Source organism: Thalassophryne amazonica, chromosome 20 (assembly GCF_902500255.1).
Source record: "Thalassophryne amazonica chromosome 20, fThaAma1.1, whole genome shotgun sequence".
Classification (NCBI taxonomy): Eukaryota; Metazoa; Chordata; class Actinopteri; order Batrachoidiformes; family Batrachoididae; genus Thalassophryne; species Thalassophryne amazonica.
The window spans coordinates 11397460-11422248 of NC_047122.1; the positions used below are offsets into that span (position 1 = coordinate 11397460).

General features: G+C 43.3%; 1 protein-coding gene across 1 annotated transcript in view; it reads right to left on the bottom strand.

The window, feature by feature from the left end:
* Positions 1–24789, bottom strand: part of LOC117501852 (thrombospondin type-1 domain-containing protein 7A-like) — a 316378-nt gene that overhangs the window by 18721 nt on the left and 272868 nt on the right. Inside the window, exons 24-25 of the mRNA XM_034160813.1 lie at positions 13919–14014; positions 11782–11864 (exon numbers count right to left, since the gene is read on the bottom strand). Coding sequence (XP_034016704.1) covers positions 11782–11864; positions 13919–14014 — 179 coding nt within the window. The remainder of the gene's footprint in view (positions 1–11781; positions 11865–13918; positions 14015–24789) is intronic.

The following is a 24789-nucleotide window of genomic DNA, read 5'->3' on the forward strand; positions in this document are numbered from 1 at the left end:
ACTCAACAAAAATATAAACGCAACACTTTTGGTTTTGCTCCCATTTTGTATGAGATGAACTCAAAGATCTAAAACTTTTTCCACATACACAATATCACCATTTCCCTTAAATATTGTTCACAAACCAGTCTAAATCTGTAATAGTGAGCACTTCTCCTTTGCTGAGATAATCCATCCCACCTCACAGGTGTGCCATACCAAGATGCTGATTAGACACCATGATTGGTGTGCCTTAGACTGCCCACAATAAAAGGCCACTCTGAAAGGTGCAGTTTTATCACACAGCACAATGCCACAGATGTCGCAAGATTTGAGGGAGCGTGCAATTGGCATGCTGACAGCAGGAATGTCAACCAGAGCTGTTGCTCGTGTATTGAATGTTCATGTCTCTACCATAAGCCATCTCCAAAGGCGTTTCAGAGAATTTGGCTGTACATCCAACCAGCCTCACAACCGCAGACCACGTGTAACCACACCAGCCCAGGACCTCCACATCCAGCATGTTCACCTCCAAGATCGTCTGAGACCAGCCACTCGGACAGCTGCTGGAACAATCGGTTTGCATAACCAAAGAATTTCTGCACAAACTGTCAGAAACTGTCTCAGGGAAGCTCATCTGCATGCTCGTAGTCCTCATCAGGGTCTCGACCTGGCTCCAGTTCGTCGTCGTAACCGACTTGAGTGGGCAAATGCTCACATTCCCTGGCATTTGGCACGTTGGAGAGGTGTTCTCTTCACGGATGATGCGAAGGAGATGTGTTGCACTGCATGAGGCAAATGATGGTCACACCAGATACTGACTGGTATCCCCCCCAATAAAACAAAACTGCACCTTTCAGAGTGGCCTTTTATTGTGGGCAGTCTAAGGCACACCTGTGCACTAATCATGGTGTCTAATCAGCATCTTGATATGGCACACCTGTGAGGTGGGATGGATTATCTCAGCAAAGGAGAAGTGCTCACTATCACAGATTTCGACTGGTTTGTGAACAATATTTGAGGGAATTGGTGATATTGTGTATGTGGAAAAAGTTTTAGATCTTTGAGTTCATCTCATACAAAATGGGAGCAAAACCAAAAGTGTTGCGTTTATATTTTTGTTGAGTATATATATATATTCCAGAAGACTGCCCCTCCCTGAGCCTGGTTCTGCTGGAGGTTTCTTCCTGTTAAAAGGGAGTTTTTCCTTCCCACTGTTGCCAAGTGCTTGCTCATGGGGGGGTCATTTTGACTGTTGGGGCTTTTCTGTAATTATTGTATGGCTTTTGCCTTACAATATAAAGCGCCTTGGGGCAACTGTTTGTTGTGATTTGGCACTATATAAATAAAATTGATTTGATTTGATTTGATGTTAAAGGGCTGTGCATATTTGAAGAAATACAACCAAAGACACATAACAGATCATGCTATTGCAAAAATCCACTGACTCTAAAGTGGACAGACTCTTAAACTGCACTCCACACCACCCACTTTATGACTTCCTGGATTAAACTGAAATCCATCCCTGTGGTTGATAATCTCATCATGAACTGAGCTGTGGAAAATGAAGGCAGATGCACAATTAATGTGTCAGCTACTGCTGTTTTGGCAGACAGAGCGTGTGTTTTATTCTTTTCAGAGACGCCACCCCTCCTCCACACCTCACTTTACACAGACGCTATTCATCAGGAGGGAGTCTGGAGCTTAATCAGATTTAGAAATCCTCCCCACACAAGCAGGAGCTGTGGCAGGTCAACGCTGCACCGTGCAGGATGATCAGAGATCACTGATGCCTCTTTAGTGCCAAACAAAGGAAACAAAACATTTCATCACCATCTAGTTCCAGTTGCAGGGGGACGGTGCCCTGATAGTCACACATTATAATCTTCACACTACCCCCTATCCATAAATAAACCAACGCCGGTTCAGTTTGATTTTCACTGTTATTTGAATGTTCACTGTGGATGGGTGTGTTCTGGCACCTGCAGCTGCCCCCCCACAGAGTCCAGTGATGCTGTGTGAGTGTCACAGGGTGTGTTCTCTCCCATGATATCTGGGATGTTCTGCCTGTGGCACCTGCTCCCTCTGATGCCACTGATCTTTCCGCACATTCACCCTCTTCACCAGTCATTTTGTCTTGTATTTAACACACTCTGCACACAAACAGCTGTGACACACATGTACTCGTACTTTCTACAACCCTGAATTGGAAAAAGCTGGGATGATATTGAAAATGGTGAAGCTTCATCTTCTAGCTCAAGTATCTTCAGACGGCCATTCATGCTTTCATCAGCTCCAGACTTGATTACACTAATCCACTTTATGCTGGTGTTAAACAGTCGTCTCTTGTACGTCTCCAACTGGTGCAGAATGCTGCTGCTCGTCTTTAAGGAACACTTCCAGATGTCAGTATATTACGTTTGTACTTCATTCACTCCACTGGCTTCCAGTTCATTTTAGAATTTATTTTAAGATTTGTTGGACAGTATGTCTCATGGCCATGTCCTCTGTCTCCTCTACTCCATGATGCATACTGTTCTTTGGTTATCATGCTACACAGACAGAACAGTTTTGATTTGACACATACCGTTTCAGATATATAACGCAAGCAGCCACCACATATAACTGTGTAATGCAACAACGAATCACATAAGTTTACTGATCCACGTGTAGGCAACGGCCCGCCCACCTGGGTGCGAGGTCGAGTGCAGGCAGAAGACGTAGGGAGAGCGCTGGGTGAGGGCAGCTTGCAAGCATCTCTCTGTTCAGTGAAGGCATCTTATAATACAACATCTAAATTAACATCTAACCAAGCACTTTTTAAATCAAAGCTCAATACTTATTTATTTAAAATGGCTTTTAATACCAAGTGGTGCTGTGATGTGTTTTGCTTCTGGTGCCTTTTTAATTCTATTCTATGTTTGCCTTTATTCTCTAGAAATGTATTCCTTAGATTTTACTGTAAAACACTTTGGCCACCTTCTGGCTGCCGTAAAGGGCGATATAAATAAATGTTGATTGATTGATAAAAACAAACAAACAAATACACAAAATAACTAAAGGACAACAGCAACAAAAACCACATGAAAAATTAAAAGAACAAACAAAACAAACAGACATCAACAACAACAACAAAGAAAAAATCCACAGAACCCCCCCCCCCCCCCAAAAAAAACAGTGATTCTATACTTGTATACTTGTATTTCATTGCAGACTGTATGAACCCAAGATATTTCACGTTTTGTGTGGTGGACTTGATTTAATTAGTGCATTTTTACATGTAAAGCTTGCGACAGATTCTACAGTACAGTGCCAATACTCCAGGGTGTACCCCGCCTCCTACCCAATGTCTACAGGGATAGACTTCACCCCCATGACTGTTATTGGAGTAAGCAGGTTTGAAAAATGAATTGAATGAACAGATTCTGCAAAAAGTTGAGATATGAAAGCATTTAGTACTCTGTAATGTTGCCATTCCTTGACACAACACTTAAATGAAGTTTTGGCATTGAGGGGATACAAGTGAAGAAGCAATTCAAATTATTTTGTCCCATTCTCCCTGCAGACACATCTTAAAATAGAAGGTAGGCTACTTATAAATGATTCACTGATTCAAATCTGGCAGTTTTTACAACTCTTCAGAGGTCCACCAAGTCCAGTAAAGACTTCAAAAGTACTATATTAATTAGACACAAAAAAACAGGCAGTTTATATGTTTAAAAATTATATGGATCATCAAGGCTGGGATAAAGTTTATGCTGATGATGTTGATGATGCTGACAAAGCTTATGACATATTTCTGGCTGTAACATCTGCTCTCTGTGAAACCCAATATGTCAGTAAAGGTTGCTCTAAAATCTCAATGTACTTTTCTGTATTACTGTTGCCATCATGGAGTGTCATCTGAGGGCTCGGGGATCACAGAGTGTTCAGCTTAGGGTTGTCCCCCTGCCCTTCATGCACCGAAATCCCTTTAGGTTCCTTGAAATGCTTTAAGGATATTATACCCTATATAATGCCTAAATAAATCCTTGTCATTTGATTGGTGGTTTGTATGTCACGTGATATGGATCTTTCTTATCATTTGCCATTGTGTTCCATTTTCTGTGCAATTTTGGTTCTATTTAGCATGCATTTTTGGCGCTATACATTTTGTGGTATTGCACGCTGCAACCACTGTGCGCTCACACCAGCGGTGATGATGCTTAGTTTAAAAAAAAAAAACATGGCAACTTTAAAAAGAAGACCTGAAGGTTCAGCTACAATTTGCCAGAAGGTACATCTGCGATGAAGCCTAGATTTAATGTTTTGGTGAAAGAAAATCCTCCTCTGTACCACTTCATCATGAAGCTGTTGTGTGGGCCGCTGAAGAGGAGGTACTGCTGGCCCACCACCACCAGTCAGCGCCCTGCTTGGAGTGCAGGCTTCAAGCATGAGAGGGCGCCGAGACAACAGAGAGTGACAGCTGTCACTCATTTACACCAGCTGTCACCAATCACCTCCGTCCCTACAAAAGCCGGATTATTACTCCACCTCATCGCCGTGAAATCAGCTACCGTCTAAGGTAATTGTCTCTGCTGACTCAAAACGTTGAGTAATAATCTGAACTTCTTTTGCAGCCGTTATCCTGTGGTGTTCTGCCTTATCTGTGCGATTGGCGTTTGGTGTGACAGCGACGGCTTCGCCTCACACCCCAAACCAGATAAGTGGTTTAAACAAGAGCTGCACGAGTGTGTGATTGGAGGTGGAGGTTTTCCCTCCTAGAAGATCTGTAGGTGAAGGATTACTGGGTGTGTGGATACACACTCACCATTAACTGTTTTCATCTTCTGCCAGCAGTACCAGGGTCTGCAACAGAAGACGGTGACCACCTGGGGACTCAGGACTTGGCGGCTCCGGTGTTCTTCAGGCCGTTGGTGGTGGAAGCTGTGTGGGTCCCGGCTCTTCGATCGCCAGAGGTCTCCTATCTTCGAGCCTGCCCGCACGTCACCTTGTATTTAATTGGCATTATATTTTTGTCTGTATCTGTTGTGCGTTTCACAACATTAAATTGTTACTCTTTGTCTTATCCATTGTCCGTTCATTTGTGCCCCCTGTTGCGGGTCCGTGTTACGACACCTTCCCAACAGGATTTCTCGGCCATTCGTCATGGATTCCGAGGGGCGTCAACCACAGCTTGAACAGCCAATGGGAGAACAAGGAGCGCAGGCGTCAGCAGGAGGCGTGGTAAGTGATCTGCAGCAAATCCTTACCGCTTTCACCGCTCAGTTAAATCTGGTAGCCGAGCAGAATGTAGTCCTCAATCGGAGGGTGGAGGCTCTCACCGCCAGAGTGGAAGCGCGCAACTCGAGCGCTGCTGCAGTGACTCCTCCTGCTGGCTCTGGGCCACAGACAGACGTTCCACTGGCCGTTCAACAAACCCCCCCACCGTCCCCTGAAGCTTGCATAAGCCCTCCAGAACCGTACGGAGGCTGTGTCGAAACGTGCGCAGACTTTTTAATGCAGTGTTCGCTCGTTTTTGCACAGCGTCCAGTTATGTACGCATCAGATGCCAGCCGGGTGGCTTATGTGATTAATTTGCTTCGAGGTGAGGCACGCGCCTGGGCTACGGCGCTTTGGGAACAGAATTCGTGGCTCCTGACGTCATACGCTGGGTTTGTACGGGAATTCAAACAGGTGTTTGATCATCCCAACAGAGGCGAGACCGCCTCGAGCGTGCTGCTATCAATGAGACAGGGGCGCCGGAGCGCAGCTGATTATGCAGTCGACTTCCGCATCGCGGCTGCGAGGTCCGGCTGGAATAACGTTGCGCTCCGCGCCGCCTTCGTAAACGGACTGTCTCCGGTCCTGAAGGAGCATCTGCTGGCTAAGGAGGAACCGCAAGATTTCGACGGGCTTATCAATTTGGTTATACGCTTAGACAACCGGTTGAATGAACACTGTCGGGAGCAGGCCGGGGGGCGTGGTCGGGCTCAAGCCGTCCCTCTTTCCTCCGGGTCCGAAAGGGTGTCATCGTCCCCACATTCCACTGCCAGAGGGCTCCGTGTGGCAACAGCTCCCCCTGCTGACGAAGCTATGGACACGAGCAGGGCCAAATTAAAATCAAATATCAGACAAAGGAGGCTGGCCCGCGGGGAGTGTTTTTACTGTGGCTCTTGTGAGCACAGGTTAAAAGACTGCCCCAAACGATCAAACTCCAACGCCCATCCTTAGGAACTGGGCTAAGGGTGGGCCATAATATGTACACGGGAAAAACCCATAAATCAGCACGAATCCCAGTAACAATCCTGAGTGGGGATTTAACCCTTCACGCCCCAGCACTGGTAGACACGGGGTCAGAAGGGAATCTGCTGGATAGCAGATGGGCCAGGGAAGTAGGGCTTCCTCTGGTGGCTCTGCCTTCACCATTGAAGGTGCGAGCACTAGATGGCACTCTACTCCCGTTAATTACACATCAGACACAGCCTGTGACCTTGGTTGTGTCTGGGAATCACAGGGAGGAGATCGTGTTTTTTGTGACACCTTCTACCTCCCGAGTGATTCTGGGATTTCCATGGATGGTGAAGCACAATCCCCGGATTGATTGGCCGTCTGGGGTGGTGACGCAGTGGAGCGAAACCTGCCACCGGGAGTGTCTTGGATCCTTGGTTCCACCCGGAATCACAGCTAAAGAGGAGGTCAAAGTCCCCCCCAATCTGACGGTGGTGCCCGAGGTGTACCACGATCTTGCTGACGTCTTCAGCAAAGATCTGGCACTCACTCTTCCCCCGCACCGACCGTACGATTGTGCCATCGATTTGATCCCGGGCGCTGAGTACCCGTCCAGTAGATTGTACAACCTCTCACGTCCGGAACGCAAATCGATGGAGACCTACATCCGGGACTCCTTAGCCGCCGGGTTGATTCGGAACTCCACCTCCCCGATGGGTGCGGGTTTCTTTTTTGTGGGTAAAAAAGACGGCGGACTCCGTCCATGCATTGACTACAGAGGGCTGAACGAGATTACGGTTCACAATCGATACCCGTTGCCCCTGTTGGATTTGGTGTTCACGCCCCTGCATGGAGCCAAAATGTTCACCAAACTAGATCTTAGGAATGCGTACCACCCCGTTAGGTCATTTTGAGTACCTGGTCATGCCGTTCGGCCTCACTAATGCCCCCGCGACGTTCCAAGCATTGGTTAATGACGTCTTGCGGGACTTCCTGCACCGGTTTGTCTTCGTATATCTGGATGATATACTCATCTTTTCTCCGGACCCTGAGACTCATGTCCAGCATGTACGTCAGGTCCTGCAGCGGTTACTAGAAAACCGGTTGTTTGTGAAGGGCGAGAAGTGTGAGTTCCACCGCACGTCTTTGTCCTTCCTGGGGTTTATCATCTCCTCCAACTCCGTCACCCCGGATCCGGCCAAGGTTGCGGCGGTGAGAGATTGGCCCCAACCAACAAGCCGTAGGAAGCTGCAACAGTTCCTCGGCTTTGCAAATTTCTACCGGAGGTTCATTAAAGTTTACAGTCAGGTTGTTAGCCCCCTGACTGCCCTGACCTCCACTAAAGTCCGTTTCACCTGGTCGGATCGGTGCGAAGCCGCGTTTAGGGAGTTGAAACGCCGGTTTTCGTCTGCACCAGTTCTGGTGCAGCCTGATCCTACTCGCCAGTTCATAGTGGAGGTGGACGCCTCTGACTCAGGGATAGGAGCCGTCCTGTCCCAGAGCGGGGAGTCCAACAAGGTTCTCCATCCATGTGCCTACTTTTCCCACAGGTTGACCCCCGCTGAACGTAACTATGACGTGGGCAATCGGGAACTCCTTGCGGTGAAGGAGGCTCTTGAAGAGTGGAGACACCTGTTGGAGGGAGCTACGGTGCCTTTCACGGTTTTCACGGACCATCGGAACCTGGAGTACATCCGGACCGCCAAGCGGCTGAACCCCAGGCAAGCCCGCTGGTCCCTGTTCTTCGGACGCTTTGACTTCTGGATCACCTACCGTCCCGGGACTAGGAACCAACGATCCGACGCACTGTCCCGGGTGCACGAAGAGGAAGCCAAGGCCGAGTTGTCAGACCCCATCGAGACCATCGTTCCCGAGTCCACTGTCGTGGCCACCCTCACATGGGACGTGGAGAAGACCATCCGGGAGGCCCTGGCAAGGAACCCGGACCCGGGGAACGGTCCTAAGAACAGACTCTACGTCCCACCAGAAGCCAGGGCTGCCGTCTTGGACTTCTGCCACGGATCCAAGCTTCGGATCGTGGTCCCCAGTTCTCCTCGCAGGTCTGGAGGAGTTTTTGTAAGGAACTGGGGGCCATCGTGAGTCTCTCGTCTGGGTATCACCCACAGACGAATGGCCAGGCAGAGCGGGCGAACCAGGAGTTGGAGCAGGCCCTCTGCTGCGTAACCTCCGCGCATCCGGCGGCTTGGAGTGACCATCTGGCCTGGATCCAGTACACCCACAATAGCCAAGTCTCATCTGCTACCGGCCTCTCCCCTTTTGAGGCGTGTTTGGGGTATCAGCCCCCATTGTTCCCACTTGTGGAGGGAGAGGTCGGGGTCCCCTCTGTCCAGGCCCACCTGCGGAGGTGCTGCCGGGTGTGGCGGACCGCCCGTTCTGCCCTGTTGCAGGCCCGGATGAGGGCTAAGGCCCATGCAGATCGCCGGCGTTCCCCGGCCCCTACATACCAGCCTGGGCAGGAGGTGTGGTTGTCAACTAAGGACATCCCACTGCAGGTTGAATCACAGAAACTCAAAGACCGGTTCATTGGACCTTTTTCTATAGTCAAGATCCTCAGCCCGGCTGCAGTGAAGCTGAAACTCCCAGCTTCACTGCGGATTCACCCAGTGTTTCACGTCTCCAGATTAAAACCATACCACGCCTCACCACTCTGCACCCCTGGACCCGTACCACCTCCTGCCCGTATCATCGACGGGGAGCCGGCATGGACTGTTCGTCGACTCCTGGACGTCCGTCGGAAGGGCCGGGGTTTTCAATATCTGGTGGACTGGGAGGGGTACGGACCCGAAGAACGCTCCTGGGTGAAGAGGAGCTTCATCCTGGACCCGGCCCTCCTGGTCGATTTCTACCGCAGACACCCGGACAAGCCTGGTCGGGCGCCAGGAGGCGCCCGTTGAGGGGGGGGTCCTGTTGTGTGGGCCGCTGAAGAGGAGGTACTGCTGGCCCACCACCACCAGTCGGCGCCCTGCTTGGAGTGCAGGCTTCAAGCATGAGAGGGCGCCGAGACAACAGAGAGTGACAGCTGTCACTCATTTACACCAGCTGTCACCAATCACCTCCGTCCCTACAAAAGCCGGATTAAACAGGAGCTGCATGAGTGTGTGATTGGAGGTGGAGGTTTTCCCTCCTAGAAGATCTGTAGGTGAAGGATTACTGGGTGTGTGGATACACACTCACCATTAACTGTTTTCATCTTCTGCCAGCAGTACCAGGGTCTGCAACAGAAGACGGTGACCACCTGGGGACTCAGGACTTGGCGGCTCCGGTGTTCTTCAGGCCGTTGGTGGTGGAAGCTGTGTGGGTCCCGGCTCTTCGATCGCCAGAGGTCTCCTATCTTCGAGCCTGCCCGCACGTCACCTTGTGTTTAATTGGCATTATATTTTTGTCTGTATCCCGTTGTGCATTTCACAACATTAAATTGTTACTCTTTGTCTTATCCATTGTCCGTTCATTTGTGCCCCCTGTTGCGGGTCCGTGTTATGACACCTTCCCAACAGAAGCTGTATAAATGGGGATACAAAATGCAAAACATGCACTCTGCACAATTTTTCCAGTTACAACCACAGAGGTTTATAATTTCTTCTGGGTTGTCTGGGTGTCTTGGTGGCTTTCCTCACTATTTTACTTCTTGCACAGTCACTCAGTTTTTGAGAACTGTCTACTCCCATACTGTTTGTATTTCTTCATTACTGATATAAATAAAGTCCAAGACATATTCAGTGACTTGTCTGAAGAAAACTGGAAGTAAAACTGATTATTTATAGGTACTGTATTATACCAAAGCATTCTATTACTTATGCAACCCATCATCTTGGCTTCTGTATTTTTAATTAATTTATAACTGTCAGAATTTGACCCTGATCTAGGTTATGGTTTAATTTTTTCCCCGTTTCTTTTGCCCATTGTCTTTGCCCCCAGCTTTGATTTATTAGTTGTTTTTTGTCACTTGTTTATTCTCTGTTCTGTTGCTTTGTCACTTTGTTACTTTTCATACGAGAACTTTGCCCATGGTTCAGTTCTGTTCTTTGTTTTATTGTTTATCATTTAGTTATCATTTGTTTATTTTGCTGTTATCTGTTGTGCTTTAGTGTTGGGTTTTATTTTTCACTTAGTCTCCGTTTTACTTAGAGTTTGCTTCTTAGTCAGGTCCAGTTTAGTTTTGTCTTAGTGTTTATTTTCTTATTGTTCTCAGCTCTGTTCCCATGCAGTTTTTCATCTGTACTTATTTTGTAATGGTTCGCTTTTCAGTTCTCATGTTCATGCTCTGTTTGTTCCTGTTCATAGTTGTATTGTATTCTGTCCTCGGGTTTTGATTTATTTATTCTCTTTATTCTTCATTCCATTTATTTGTTTTCACTCCACACCCCTGCACCTGCCATTGTGTCTTCGTCTTTTACTTTGATTCTTTTGTGCTTTGTGTTTTCTATTCACTCATGCTCTTGGGACCCATTCACGTGTCTTTGACTTTTTCATCACTCCACCTAGTGTTGTCCTTCCTCACTATCTTGCACCATGTATCATCTTTGTCCTCCGGCTTCCTGTGTTCTGTTTGTCAATAAACGCGTGTGTAAATTGTGAATGTCACACTGTCAGCAGAGGTGCGCCTCACCTTTTGAACATCAATGTGTGCACCCTCTGCATGTCGACCACACACACACACACACACACACACACACACACACACACACACACACACACACACACACACACACACACACACACACACACACGCTCCGTAATGGCCACGAACATTTTTCCAGTTTCATGATTAATCCGTTTAACAGCGTACCGAATAAACTGTCCCTTCATGTCTCCACGTAATATCCAGTCATTTGTAGTATCATTTATTTTCTGTGTTCATATTGTCTGATGTGACGTTGTGGGGATTCGCTGCTCCAAGGGCCTATTTACATTAAATTGTATATTTAAATAATGCGTGGCCAGGGAGGAGTTTGGTTCCATGTTCAATTCCACGTTCAGTGGGATGTACAAACGGAACATGCATGAATTCATGTCTATGCACACTTTCATACATCTGAATATATTTGTGCTTACGCCAGATTCAGGGTTTTGGTGTACGCCAACTTTTAGTAGAAAGTTCACGCAAGTCTTTGTACATGAGGCTCCAGATCATTACTGTCACTGATATGTGCAAAACTGTGTTGTCTCCCAAACATACAGATGCACATATCTGAATAGGACATCACAGCTGTGTGCAGAGAACAAACAATGGATGAACACATGCATGTACTGGCTATTAAAACAAACAAACAACAAAAGCAATCTCCTATTTAAGACATTTAATTATTATTTCATCCACTGTATTGAAGCAAACTGGTGAATAATTATGCTGCATTCTGCTGATGGAATGCAGACATCAGGGATTGTTACGACTTGGTTCTCTGTCCAAGTCTTCCTGAAAACACTATACAATCTCCCTTTGTCATTGTCATTGCATGTTGCAAACATCAATTTATGGGTTGCAGGTTTGGTGAATTGACAGAGCAATAGTAACAGTAATAGTATAAGTATTTTATTAAAAAAATTAAAAAATTATTTTATTAAAAAACTCACTTCTGTGCATAAGGATCGCAGTTTGGTGCAGGGTGGGTCACAGTGTCGGTCGGACAGTGGCTTAGTTGTTGTTGGACATCCACCTGTAAAGCAATGGCCAAAACAGTAAATTTATAAATTTAATAATTTGTTAAGGAAACAATAAATGGGGGAGAAAGGAGCCGCCATCGTGGGAGTATGCACAAAATAACAACAAAATAATGCAAACAAACTAACTTTGTCTGAAGAAACACGCTCTGCTCATTGCTTTGCTGTGAAGTGGCACTTTTTGTTAGGGGAACCATCTAACACAGAACATCAAAATTTAACGTTACTGGAAAAAAAAAAGGTTGGGAGATGTTAATCCATTAGCAGATGTTTACAGTGAAAGAACCACTGCCCAGTGGGTAAATAGGTCCTACATAGATGTAAAACCACCACCAGCATATATATTGTAAGAAAACATCATATGTAAGCTTGAATTAGTAATGGTAATGTGTAATTTTAAGGTTCAGAAAAATACTGCTTGAATTAATTTTGTGCTGTGCTGCAGCCAACTTATTCCCATTTATTTGATTTTAACAAATTCAGGGAAAAAAAATAATTTCTCTCAAATGACACAATAGTGAAAGGTATATAAACCACAGGCTTGATTTGTTAATATGACAAATATAAAAAGCTGAACTTGTTTGATAGTAATATCAAAAAGAATGCTAGAACACCGCGCACATAGAACGCAAACCTCCGCCAACACTAGTTTCCAATTCCACAAATTTTTACCTTGGAAAAATTTTTCAAGGACAAAGTCCTGTTAGAAGTGGCTTTTCATAAGCTAAAATATAATAAAAAAATATAGATATAAAAAATGTAAAATATACATTAAATGCCGTTTTCAATGTTAAATGTATACAGCCACAAAATCTGTAATTTGCATCAGATCCAGATCAAACTTTGTCAGGCGATAAAGGATACCATCCTACATTCGGACACCACTGATGCTGTTAGATCTTAGTGCTGCATTTAATACCGTGGATCATCATATTCTACTCAACAGGCTGGGATTATTTGGGGATTAGTAGGAATGACCTTGCATGGTTGACATCATACCTGACCAGTCGTTCTCACTGTGTTTTGTACAACACTATCTCTAACCTTAGTGACATGAAATTTGGGGTTCCATAGGGGTCCATCTTAGGCACCCTGCTTTTCTCGCCTTATATAGAACCCCTTGGGCAAATATTGCAGAGTTTTAGGATTACCTTTCATTGCTATAGTGATACTCAGTACTCAGTTATACATGCCGATAACTGCTGGTAATCTCATCCACATAAAATCCTTAGAAGATTGCCTTGCATCAGTTGGTGTTGATTATTACTGTAGCAGGATGAAGGTCCTGGGTCCTGATTGAAAAGACGTTCCCGCTAGCTTGGCTAATGGGGAATTCCCCTTTGGCTGACCTGATAGAGGCATGGTCCATCCCGGCCACAAAGGTCCTGCGGTCACAATCTGGCATCACGAACAGGATGTGGGTAGTCACAGAACATTCTTAAATGCACCTGTGACTTCGGGACAAAGTCAAAAATGGTGGGGAGATATGTAGCAGGATGAAGGTCCTGGGTCCTGATTGAAAAGACATTCCCACTAGCTTGGCTAATGGGGAATTCCCCTTTGGCTGACCTGGTAGAGGCATGGTCTGATGAAGGTCCTGGGTCCTGATTGAAAAGACATTCCCGCTAGCTTGGCTAACGAGGAATTCCCCTTTGGCTGACCTGGTAGAGGAATGGTCTTTAGTGCGATCCATCCGGGTTCGATCCCACCACCACAAAGGTCATGCGGTCACATTACTGGAAAATTCTATCTGGCAGCGTTGAAATACAGAAACCATATTTTGCTGGACAGCGCAGGGAGGGGGGACCATGTCAAACATGAGTGAAGCTTCATTACACAACAGGGATTAAAATGTTTGATTTTAGGGTTTACAAATGTTTTTGACTGTTAAAAAATGTTAGCGGACTGAAAGTTATTGGAACTAAATTTATTGGAAGATAATTGGCCCCATGTGAAAGGGGCTTTACAGCCAATATGAATGCATCTTAAGTCAAACTGATAACCAAGCAGCATGTTGCAGCTTTAAATCTGTATCGGATGTTTTTCTTACCTGTGACATTGAGCCCATCTGATCGCTGACACCAGACATGGCGTGATGAGCCTCTCCATGGTCCAGTCCTCCATGTATATTCAAAACATTGTCCCTCTGCAAGGACATGCAGGTCAGTACTTTGTCATGGTCAACATTAACATTAACATTACTGCACCATGCAGACAAACTGCAGGTGAATGTGACGTGCAGCTTGCTACGGGACATTTAACCAAATATTAGTGCACCTGTATGTATATATTTGAGCCTGTATATATAATTTTGACCCTGTGTGGACGGGGGAGAAGATCCAAACTAAACTCAAACTTATGCACTCAGTTCTTGTTATTTAATGCCATTAAGGCTGTTTGCTGTACAATCATTCCATTCTGACAAAATAACAGTTCAAGGACATCATTACAAGTCCAAAATCTCCATGACATTCATGCTCATGATGGGTGTATGTAAACTTCTGACCACATCTGTACATCTGTTTGATAAATATGAGACAGATGTTGGATGTGATAGTGAGACATAATTATTCCAGAATGACTCCTCAGTTGTTAAACACATAAACTGAGTGAGATCTCACATCAAGCCACATGTCTTAGATTTCATCAGCGCACAGCAGCTTACAGTAGCATACTGTTGATGAACTTGACTGGATTATGGGCAGCACAGCGGCTTAGTGGTTAGCACTATTTTGATCACTTCCCACCTGGTCCCATACCTGCTTACTCGACTCAAGTCTCACAGGGGGACTGGAGCCCTATCCTAGCAGTCACAGGGTGAGAGGCGGGGTTGACCGTGGACAGGACAGCAGGCAATCACAGCACCACACATATACAAACACATTCACACCTACGGTCAATTTAAAGTCTCCAGTTCAGCTGGAGCACCAGGAGGGAATCCACACAAACAGGGAGAACATGAAAGAAAGCACCAGGTGGGAAACAATCCCACAACCTTCTTGCTGTGAGGCAACAGGGATAACCACTAAGCCACCATGCCGCCCTCCATAAGGGTGCATTCACACATAACACGATGTTGGGTGAAAGAATCAGAAACCGGAAGAAAATCCACAAACAAAAAAATGGAATGGGGGATCACAAAACATTCCACCTGCTGTCAGGAGGAATGCATGGTCGGACAGCCGTGCATGATACAATGGCGATGGTTTCGTGTACGAACACAGTGAGAGCAGCTGGAACATGTGGCACCATATCGCACTGCTGCTGTAGAGAAAAAAATTAAAACCACACACCATAAAACAACGCAATTTATTGAATCCCTCTTATCGAGCGGACAAGTATGAACCTTCTGTTTCTCTGTAGATGACTCATGGTCATAGACGTCCAGTCATGAAATGTCATGAATGAAGCCGTGTGCTCCCATCATGTCCACATCTGCTGGCCCCGTCTACAACCGGCCCCGCGCACGTGTCCTGCGAGCGGTCCGCGTGTCCAGTGAAGGATAGGCACTGTGTCATGTGGACCAAAGCCGACATGGGTGACGTGACATTCAGATCGCCAGCTGATTGTTCACATGAACATATGGTCCTTTTCACATGGAGCAGCCTGCCGGGGTGCGCGTGGAGCAGCTGCTTCAGCCCGTGGCAAAGGTGATAAGTTTTTATGTATTTCCATGTGAGGACAGCACAAAAATCACGCATGGAGTTGTAAAGTCATGTCCTTCAAAACACGGTGCGGGTTGTCCAGCAGTAACCTCCAAGACCAGAGATCTCATCAGCAGCGGATCGCGCGGACACACCCACCTATTCGTTCAGACACTAGAACAAAGTGTCACTCTCCTTTTCTTTGCTCTGTGATTAATCATTTCAGTTATTTGTTATGTAATTGTGTATTAGGGTGGTCCATAAAAATGGTCAAAAATTTTTTTTCAAAAAACTTCAAGTCTCACCCTCTAAATTTGTTGTACCTAACATAAAAACACATCATGTACAATTTCATAAAACTCTAATAATTTTTACTGGTAGCACACACCCCTTAAAGATTTTGCTCGCAATAACTTTGTCATATAGTATGGTCATTTCCAGATATTTCCAAATTATTTCTGTCAGTTTAATATTGATATGTCAGGACAGAAATTATGGCAATACATTGGAAAATCAAATCTTTTCATATCCCATAAAACAGTTAACACTAAAACATGAATTGTGAGATGCAGTTCTTCTCGTACATGTATCATGCTCCTACAATACCTACATACTGGGGTAGCGAAGATTTTGTAACAATCAAACATTGCATTTTCATTTTATTGATGAAATACTGTTTCATTATTGATAAATTTAAATAAGTCTATGCTTTATATATTTCCACATATATTTTGATCTAGCTCCAAACAATAATATTCTTGATGCCTTGCAGTACTTAATATTCAAAAATGTATGAATCAGCACAAGAACCAATTATACAGCTGTGTAACATAAGAGAACATCCTTTACATGATAATGATATTTAAGTTGCTTGCATCATGACCAAGACTTGCTGCCGTTTCAGTCAGAATATAGGTGGCCCTTCTGTCTGTTGTTTTGGTCCTATCCAAAGCTGCTGCAAGTCCTGGTGTTACAACAGCTTTAATTTTACTGGCTTTTTGTGGCACTGGCATAACAAATTCTTCATCTGGACTTTCTGTGTTCTCTTCACTCTGGCTGGAGACAGTGTCAGGTAGTGAGACATTAGATGGTCCAGGCTCCTCCAGTTTCTCTTTGTATTTTGCTTCTGCAGCTTTCCTTTTTTCTGCTCTTTGTTCTTTGGCAGTTTGTATTTTATCTATGCCTGTCATGCATCCTCTACCTTTCTCTCGCTGAGCAAGTAGGAACTGTCTGTCATCTTCAAACTTTATCATTGTTAGGACATCCTGATGTGCCATGTCAAACAAGTCCTCCAAAGATTCACAAAACACTGTTTCATCTTTCTTCTGCTTGTCTGTATTGCGATTCTTGGTCTTTTTCAATGTTTTCCATTTTCCGAACACCTTTTCTAACTTTGTGATCAGATGCTGCTTTGCCCTCAGTGGGATTCTAGCTCTCTCCCAAAAAGGAATTGCCATGTCTATAGAGGTCACAGCAGCATCATGGACAGTTTTCTTCAAATCAGTGTGTTTGAAGAAAAATACCTTGAGTATTTGCCCATTTGAGGGCAATTTGTTTCCCTTTATTTCAGTCGGTGGAACCAATAAGGTATACAAATATTCTACTTCTACAACCCCTGGCAAAAATTATGGAATCACCCTGTAAATTTTCATCCCCAGGTGTTAATTTGGGGGATGAAAATTTACAGGGTGATTCCATAATTTTTTCCTCAGAATTGAGTGATTCCATATTTTTTTCCCCCTCTGCTTGGTCTAAAAAAGTAACCGTTACTGACTGCCACAATCTTTTTTTCTTGTTTTCTTATAGTGTTTCTTAAAGCCAGAAAGTTGCCATTTGAAATGACTTTAGTTTTGTGTCATGTCTGTGATCTGCTTTTTTTCTACAAAATTAAACAACTGAATGAACATCCTCTGAGGCCGGTGATTCCATAATTTTTGCCAGGGGTTGTAGTAGCTGACATGCTTTACTGAAGTTTCCAGTTAATGGTTAAGCATGTTAAGTCAGCAAGTGTCTCTTTTTACATTTATCTCATGTTAGATTCACCATCACCAAAGATCTGAAAGAAAAAAAAGCTGTGAATTGAAGCAAAATTTTCAGCTTGTAGCCTAAAATAACATTTTTGAAAGTATGTTGTTTGTGAGATATATTTAAACCCAGGTATAGTTTTAAATTGAATATAAAATTATACTTTAGTTACACTCAGGTGGTTAACTTCTATCCTCTTTATAAGTGATGTGATTAGATACTGGATAATGGATAACCTATTGCACGGGCACTCGGGCAGCGATAATTGATATATTTACAACCTTCAGCTATGATGTGCTACCTCTAAATATTAATGTATGACAAAAATATTTGGCAGGCTTTCTTTTTTCCCAAAGCATCATCAAATTAAGGGGTGAGAGTAATGAATTTCCAACTTTTATTTTTTTGAACCACCCTATTGTGTATATAGTTATTGCCGTAAATATTTATATACCTGTCCTGGTGGTGGTCTCTGTGTTTTTAATGTAACATGTAGCGTGCACTGAGCTGTCATTTCCAGCTGTTAATGGTGGGTCCCATGTGATCTTCTGTACATAAATATCAGCATGTCATGCAAGTGTGCTACCCCCTGCACGCCACATGTGTTGGGGCGGGGGTGCTCGGCACAACCACACCCATGTAGGTTGCTTGGTGACACCACACTCGTGGGCACTTAGACAATTTTCACAAACAGCTCGAATGTGGTCAGCTGCTCTCACCTGTCATACCAGGACCACAAATAGCCCCGCCTTTTCTAAGTGTCCAACGAGCAGTGTTAGAGGTTCATGTGTGACACCTGGAATTTGGCCGACACCTGCCAAGAAGGGGATCCAATGAGTACTCGCAGAGCACTCTTTGTCTTTCGGCTGCTGCAGTGCATGAATGGTTGTGGCGACAGGAGGCTCCGATTTTTCACAAGTGGCATTTGACTCCTCATTTGTGTGCCCTTCTGCCTCAATTGTGTTATGTGTGAAGGACCCTTAGTATTGTGATCTCAAAATGAAGAAGAAACAAGCAGCACCATGACTCTAAGGCTCGCCATCGCTACCTAGTGTTGCCACTCGCAGCATTTATTGTTTTGTTTTTTTTTGTTATGCCACTGTGCATTGATTTCTGTTTCCAATTTTTTTTTCTTACTTTTCCTCTCAGTTGCCATGATAGGTTCATGTTTCAGGCATCAAGTGCCAAGGCATCAAGGCACCCTGAGCCTGGTTCTGCTGGAGGTTTCTTCCTGTTAAAAGGGAGTTTTTCCTTCCCACTGTCGCCAAGTGCTTGCTCATAGGGGGTCGTTTTGACCGTTGGGGTTTTTCTGTAATTATTGTATGGCTTTTGCCTTGCAATATAAAGCGCCTTGGGGCAACTGTTTGTTGTGATTTGGCGCTATATAAATTAAATTGATTTGATTTGATTTGATCAAGTGTATATTTGAATATTCATGAGGTGTTTCTGATTGACCATTTGTGACTTGTAGAGGGCGAGATATGAACCAGATCCTTCTGTGCATAATTCAAAGTAGCATATGATTTATAAAGACAATTTTGTTTGCTGGTGTCTCACACAAAATTTTAATCAGGCCCCTGATATATTCCTCAATTTAAATTTAAATAGTGCCAAATCACAACAAAGTTGCTTCAATCAATCAATCAATCAATCAATCAATCAATCAATTTTATTTATATAGCGCCAAATCACAACAAACAGTTGCCCCAAGGCGCTTTATATTGTAAGGCAAGGCCATACAATAATTACGTAAAAACCCCAACGGTCAAAACGACCCCCCTGTGAGCAAGCACTTGGCGACAGTGGGAAGGAAAAACTCCCTTTTAACAGGAAGAAACCTCCAGCAGAACCAGGCTCAGGGAGGGGCAGTCTTCTGTTGGGACTGGTTGGGGCTGAGGGAGAGAACCAGGAAAAAGACATGCTGTGGAGGGGAGCAGAGATCAATCACTAATGATTAAATGCAGAGTGCTGCATACAGAGCAAAAAGAGAAAGAAACACTCAGTGCATCATGGGAACCCCCCAGCAGTCTAAGTCTATAGCAGCATAACTAAGGGATGGTTCAGGGTCACCTGATCCAGCCCTAACTATAAGCTTTAGCAAAAAGGAAAGTTTTAAGCCTAATCTTAAAAGTAGAGAGGGTGTCTGTCTCCCTGATCTGAATTGGGAGCTGGTTCCACAGGAGAGGAGCCTGAAAGCTGAAGGCTCTGCCTCCCATTCTACTCTTACAAACCCTAGGAACTACAAGTAAGCCTGCAGTCTGAGAGCGAAGCGCTCTATTGGGGTGATATGGTACTACGAGGTCCCTAAGATAAGATGGGACCTGATTACTCAAAACCTTATAAGTAAGAAGAAGAATTTTAAATTCTATTCTAGAATTAACAGGAAGCCAATGAAGAGAGGCCAATATGGGTGAGATATGCTCTCTCCTTCTAGTCCCCGTTAGTACTCTAGCTGCAGCATTTTGAATTAACTGAAGGCTTTTCAGGGAACTTTTAGGACAACCTGATAATAATGAATTACAATAGTCCAGCCTAGAGGAAATAAATGCATGAATTAGTTTTTCAGCATCACTCTGAGACAAGACCTTTCTAATTTTAGAGATATTGCGTAAATGCAAAAAAGCAGTCCTACATATTTGTTTAATATGCACTTTGAATGACATATCCTGATCAAAAATGACTCCAAGATTTCTCACAGTATTACTAGAGGTCAGGGTAATGCCATCCAGAATAAGGATCTGGTTAGACACCATGTTTCTAAGATTTGTGGGGCCAAGTATAATAACTTCAGTTTTATCTGAGTTTAAAAGCAGGAAATTAGAGGTCATCCATGTCTTTATGTCTGTAAGACAATCCTGCAGTTTAGCTAATTGGTGTGTGTCCTCTGGCTTCATGGATAGATAAAGCTGGGTATCATCTGCGTAACAATGAAAATTTAAGCAATGCCGTCTAATAATACTGCCTAAGGGAAGCATGTATAAAGTGAATAAAATTGGTCCTAGCACAGAACCTTGTGAAACTCCATAATTAACAGTCTGTGAAGAAGATTCCCCATTTACATGAACAAATTGTAATCTATTAGATAAATATGATTCAAACCACCGCAGCGCAGTGCCTTTAATACCTATGGCATGCTCTAATCTCTGTAATAAAATTTTATGGTCAACAGTATCAAAAGCAGCACTGAGGTCTAACAGCACAAGCACAGAGATGAGTCCACTGTCTGAGGCCATAAGAAGATCATTTGTAACCTTCACTAATGCTGTTTCTGTACTATGATGAATTCTAAAACCTGACTGAAACTCTTCAAATAGACCATTCCTCTGCAGATGATCAGTTAGCTGTTTTACAACTACCCTTTCAAGAATTTTTGAGAGAAAAGGAAGGTTGGAGATTGGCCTATAATTAGCTAAGATAGCTGGGTCAAGTGATGGCTTTTTAAGTAATGGTTTAATTACTGCCACCTTAAAAGCCTGTGGTACATAGCCAACTAATAAAGATAGATTGATCATATTTAAGATCGAAGCATTAAATAATGGTAGGGTTTCCTTGAGCAACCTGGTAGGAATGGGGTCTAATAGACATGTTGATGGTTTGGATGAAGTAACTAATAAAAATAACTCAGACAGAACAATCGGAGAGAAAGAGTCTAACCAAATACTGGCATCACTGAAAGCAGCCAAAGATAACGATACGTCTTTGGGATGGTTATGAGTAATTTTTTCTCTAATAGTTAAAATTTTATTAGCAAAGAAAGTCATGAAGTCATTACTAGTTAAAGTTAAAGGAATACTCGGCTCAATAAAGCTCTGACTCTTTGTCAGCCTGGCTACAGTGCTGGAAAGAAACCTGGGGTTGTTCTTATTTTCTTCAATTAGTGATGAGTAGTAAGATGTCCTAGCTTTACGGAAGGCTTTTTATAGAGCAACAGACTCTTTTTCCAGGCTAAGTGAAGATCTTCTAAATTAGTGAGACGCCATTTCCTCTCCAACTTATGGGTTATCTGCTTTAAGCTGCGGGTTTGTGAGTTATACCACGGAGTCAGGCACTTCTGATTTAAAGCTCTCTTTTTCAGAGGAGCTACAGCATCCAAGGTTGTCTTCAATGAGGATGTAAAACTATTGACGAGATACTCTATCTCACTTACCGAGTTTAGGTAGCTACTCTGCACTGTGTTGGTATATGGCATTAGAGAACATAAAGAAGGAATCATATCCTTAAACCTAGTTACAGCGCTTTCTGAAAGACTTCTAGTGTAATGAAACTTATTCCCCACTGCTGGGTAGTCCATCAGAGCAAATGTAAATGTTATTAAGAAATGATCAGACAGAAGGGAGTTTTCAGGGAATACTGTTAAGTCTTCAATTTCCATACCATAAGTCAGAACAAGATCTAAGATATGATTAAAGTGGTGGGTGGACTCATTTACATTTTGAGCAAAGCCAATTGAGTCTAATAATAGATTAAATGCAGTGTTGAGGCTGTTATTCTCAGCATCTGTGTGGATGTTAAAATCGCCCACTATAATGATCTTATCTGAGCTAAGCACTAAGTCAGACAAAAGGTCTGAAAATTCACAGAGAAACTCACAGTAATGACCAGGTGGATGATAGATAATAACCAAGTTATTATCAAGTTCACACAAGTAAGGTCTAACCTTACCAACCCCAAGAGCAAGCACACAGGTAACAGTGGTAATGAAAACTCCCTCTGATGATTTGAAGAATAAAAAAACCTCAAGCAGACCAGACTCAGAAGGGTGACCCTCTGCTTGGGCCATGGTACCGACACAATAGACAATACAGGAAATTATACAGGAAGATTTTTGGGAGATTTTGGGAGTCCATGATGGTGCACAAGATGGGAGGCCTGCAGAAGAAAAACACCCACTCCCATCTCTGGATGGAGCTGCACCTTAAACAGAGAGAGAGAAAAAAAAAAAACTGAATCAGGTGGCAGAAAGACAACAAATACTGTATAATTTGTCAGCATTTAGCAACAAGTAAAACAGAAGAAATACTAAAGCGATCACTGGCCACTAGCCTTAAGCTTCACTAACAGACCCAAACTTTATATAAAGATGAGGCCACAGCCCACTCTGTTTATTAATAAAAGGAATTTAAAAGGGTAGAAAGCATAGTACCATACTATGGCAGTATGCTAGACAGTGGTGGGCACAGATAACCAAAAAATTAACTTCAATAACAGATAATCAGATAACCGAAAAGTTATCTTCAATAAAAATAAAACAATAAACCACCCAAAAATGTATCAGAAGTTACAGATAACTGATAAATTCCAGTATTGTTTCCGGTATAGTTGCAACTACTAACAAGCTGATTTTGAGTTTTAACACCACAATCACTTTCGGAAGCATCATAAGCAACAACAGACCCAAACAATAAATCAACACTTTTGTCTTTCAGCATCCTGCCCCCTGCTGGAAGCTCCAGTTTACTACATGGCTTTCAGCACAGCCACAACTGAGAAGAACCAGAAAGCTCAACTCTACCCAATCACAGCGCTACCATCAGGCCGAGGTCTTGGAAAATAAAGCAATGCTGACTTATGGTTTGGTGTATAAATAAAATGAATACTGATAGAATAACTCCATTAATGTCAAGTATGTCATTTGTGCAACGTTAAGATATAACATATATCTTTTAATGTTGAATAATGCACTAATTCTGAAGTTTTGTAACAAACACAAACAGATGGCATTCTGGGTAAAATGTGCCTCCGCTACACTGATTGGTTGATTAATTCTATGTGAACCAACACATTAATGTGAGGTGTGTCGTGTGTTGGTGTTTACAGGTAAATGTGCTTTTGTAAAATATGCCATTTTTTATTTGTTAAAAAAGGCATTTTCAAAAAAACAAAACAACAAAAAAAACAAATTGTAATTAGATAACCATCTGATATAACCGGTGTCAAAATAAATATAACACTACCAACTACTGGTGCCAATGCAAGTTTTGGCGCTTTTCCAGCTGATTTTTCATTCGTGTGAGAATTTTTTGGATTACACCGAGTTTCAGGTTAATCGTGCGTCCTGCATCGTTTAGTATACATGGAGTAACAAGCTGCGTTTAACATCTCACGACCACCTCCTGATTGCCGATCGTATGGTCAGATAAAAATCAAACCTGTTTCATATTCTTGTGCCTGTTCAAACACCGCAGACCTGTCTTGTAATGTTTTTTTTTTTTTTTTAAGTTTGATGTCTCCCATCGAGAGTTTTTGTAAATTAAGTTTGGAAAAAAAAAAAGCTTCTGTTTACGTTTTGCTTCTGGAAACACGAGTCCGACGTGTGGTTTTTTTTTAATGTACAATGCGTGTGAGAACATAAATCGGGCGCTCTGAACTTTTACACTGTGTGGTTCTCTGGTACAGTGTCTGCCCAGCTTCAGTCTGAGCACTGCCATGAACACTACTGGCCAGTAGACGGCAGTAGAGACCTTGAAAACTTGCCGAAACAAATTCCAGATCATCTGTGTTACTACTTCCTACGTTTAAGATGCGTGGAATTTAATAAAAGCAAACACAAAAACAACATTTATAAACCCAGAGACTATATTCACGAGAGTTTTAGGCACTAGATTTTAATGCTGTTGTCCTGATCAGAGTGTCTCAAATGCATTTCCCCTGTCGTGAACGTACTGAGATTACCGTACTGAGATTACCCTATCCGACCCATAATACACTGCTGGGCACAGCATGACCACATTAAAACCTTAAAAATTAGCGCATTACTTTAAAACTAAAACATATATCTGATATTTTCACTTTATAAAACTTCAGAAGTGATGTTAATTTAAATAACTTGTCCAAAATAAGTTTGGTTAAAATTTGAACCATAAGTTAAAAATGTATGCCTCTGGATGACTTGGGTGATATTGGCCACATATCAGTATGGGGTTAAAAGCAATGTTTTGTTTTTTTGGTGGCAGTTCTCCCTTGCCTGTAGAGGATAGAGCGGTTTATCCTAGAAGCAGCTCTTCTCTGTTTGTAGAGAGTAGAACTACACATCTGTTCACTTTTGTTTACCACATCAATAGTCTAAAAATTACTGGACAAAAATTTATTTGAAGATAATTAGTCTGATAATGGTTTTCAAAGTTATCTGAAAAGATAATCCGATAATAAAAAATTTATCTTCGATAATTATTGGATTATCGTAAGTGTGCCCAACACTGTAAGCCATACGATTGGGAAAATATAAAAAAATTCCTCTTTGGACTCAGGATCC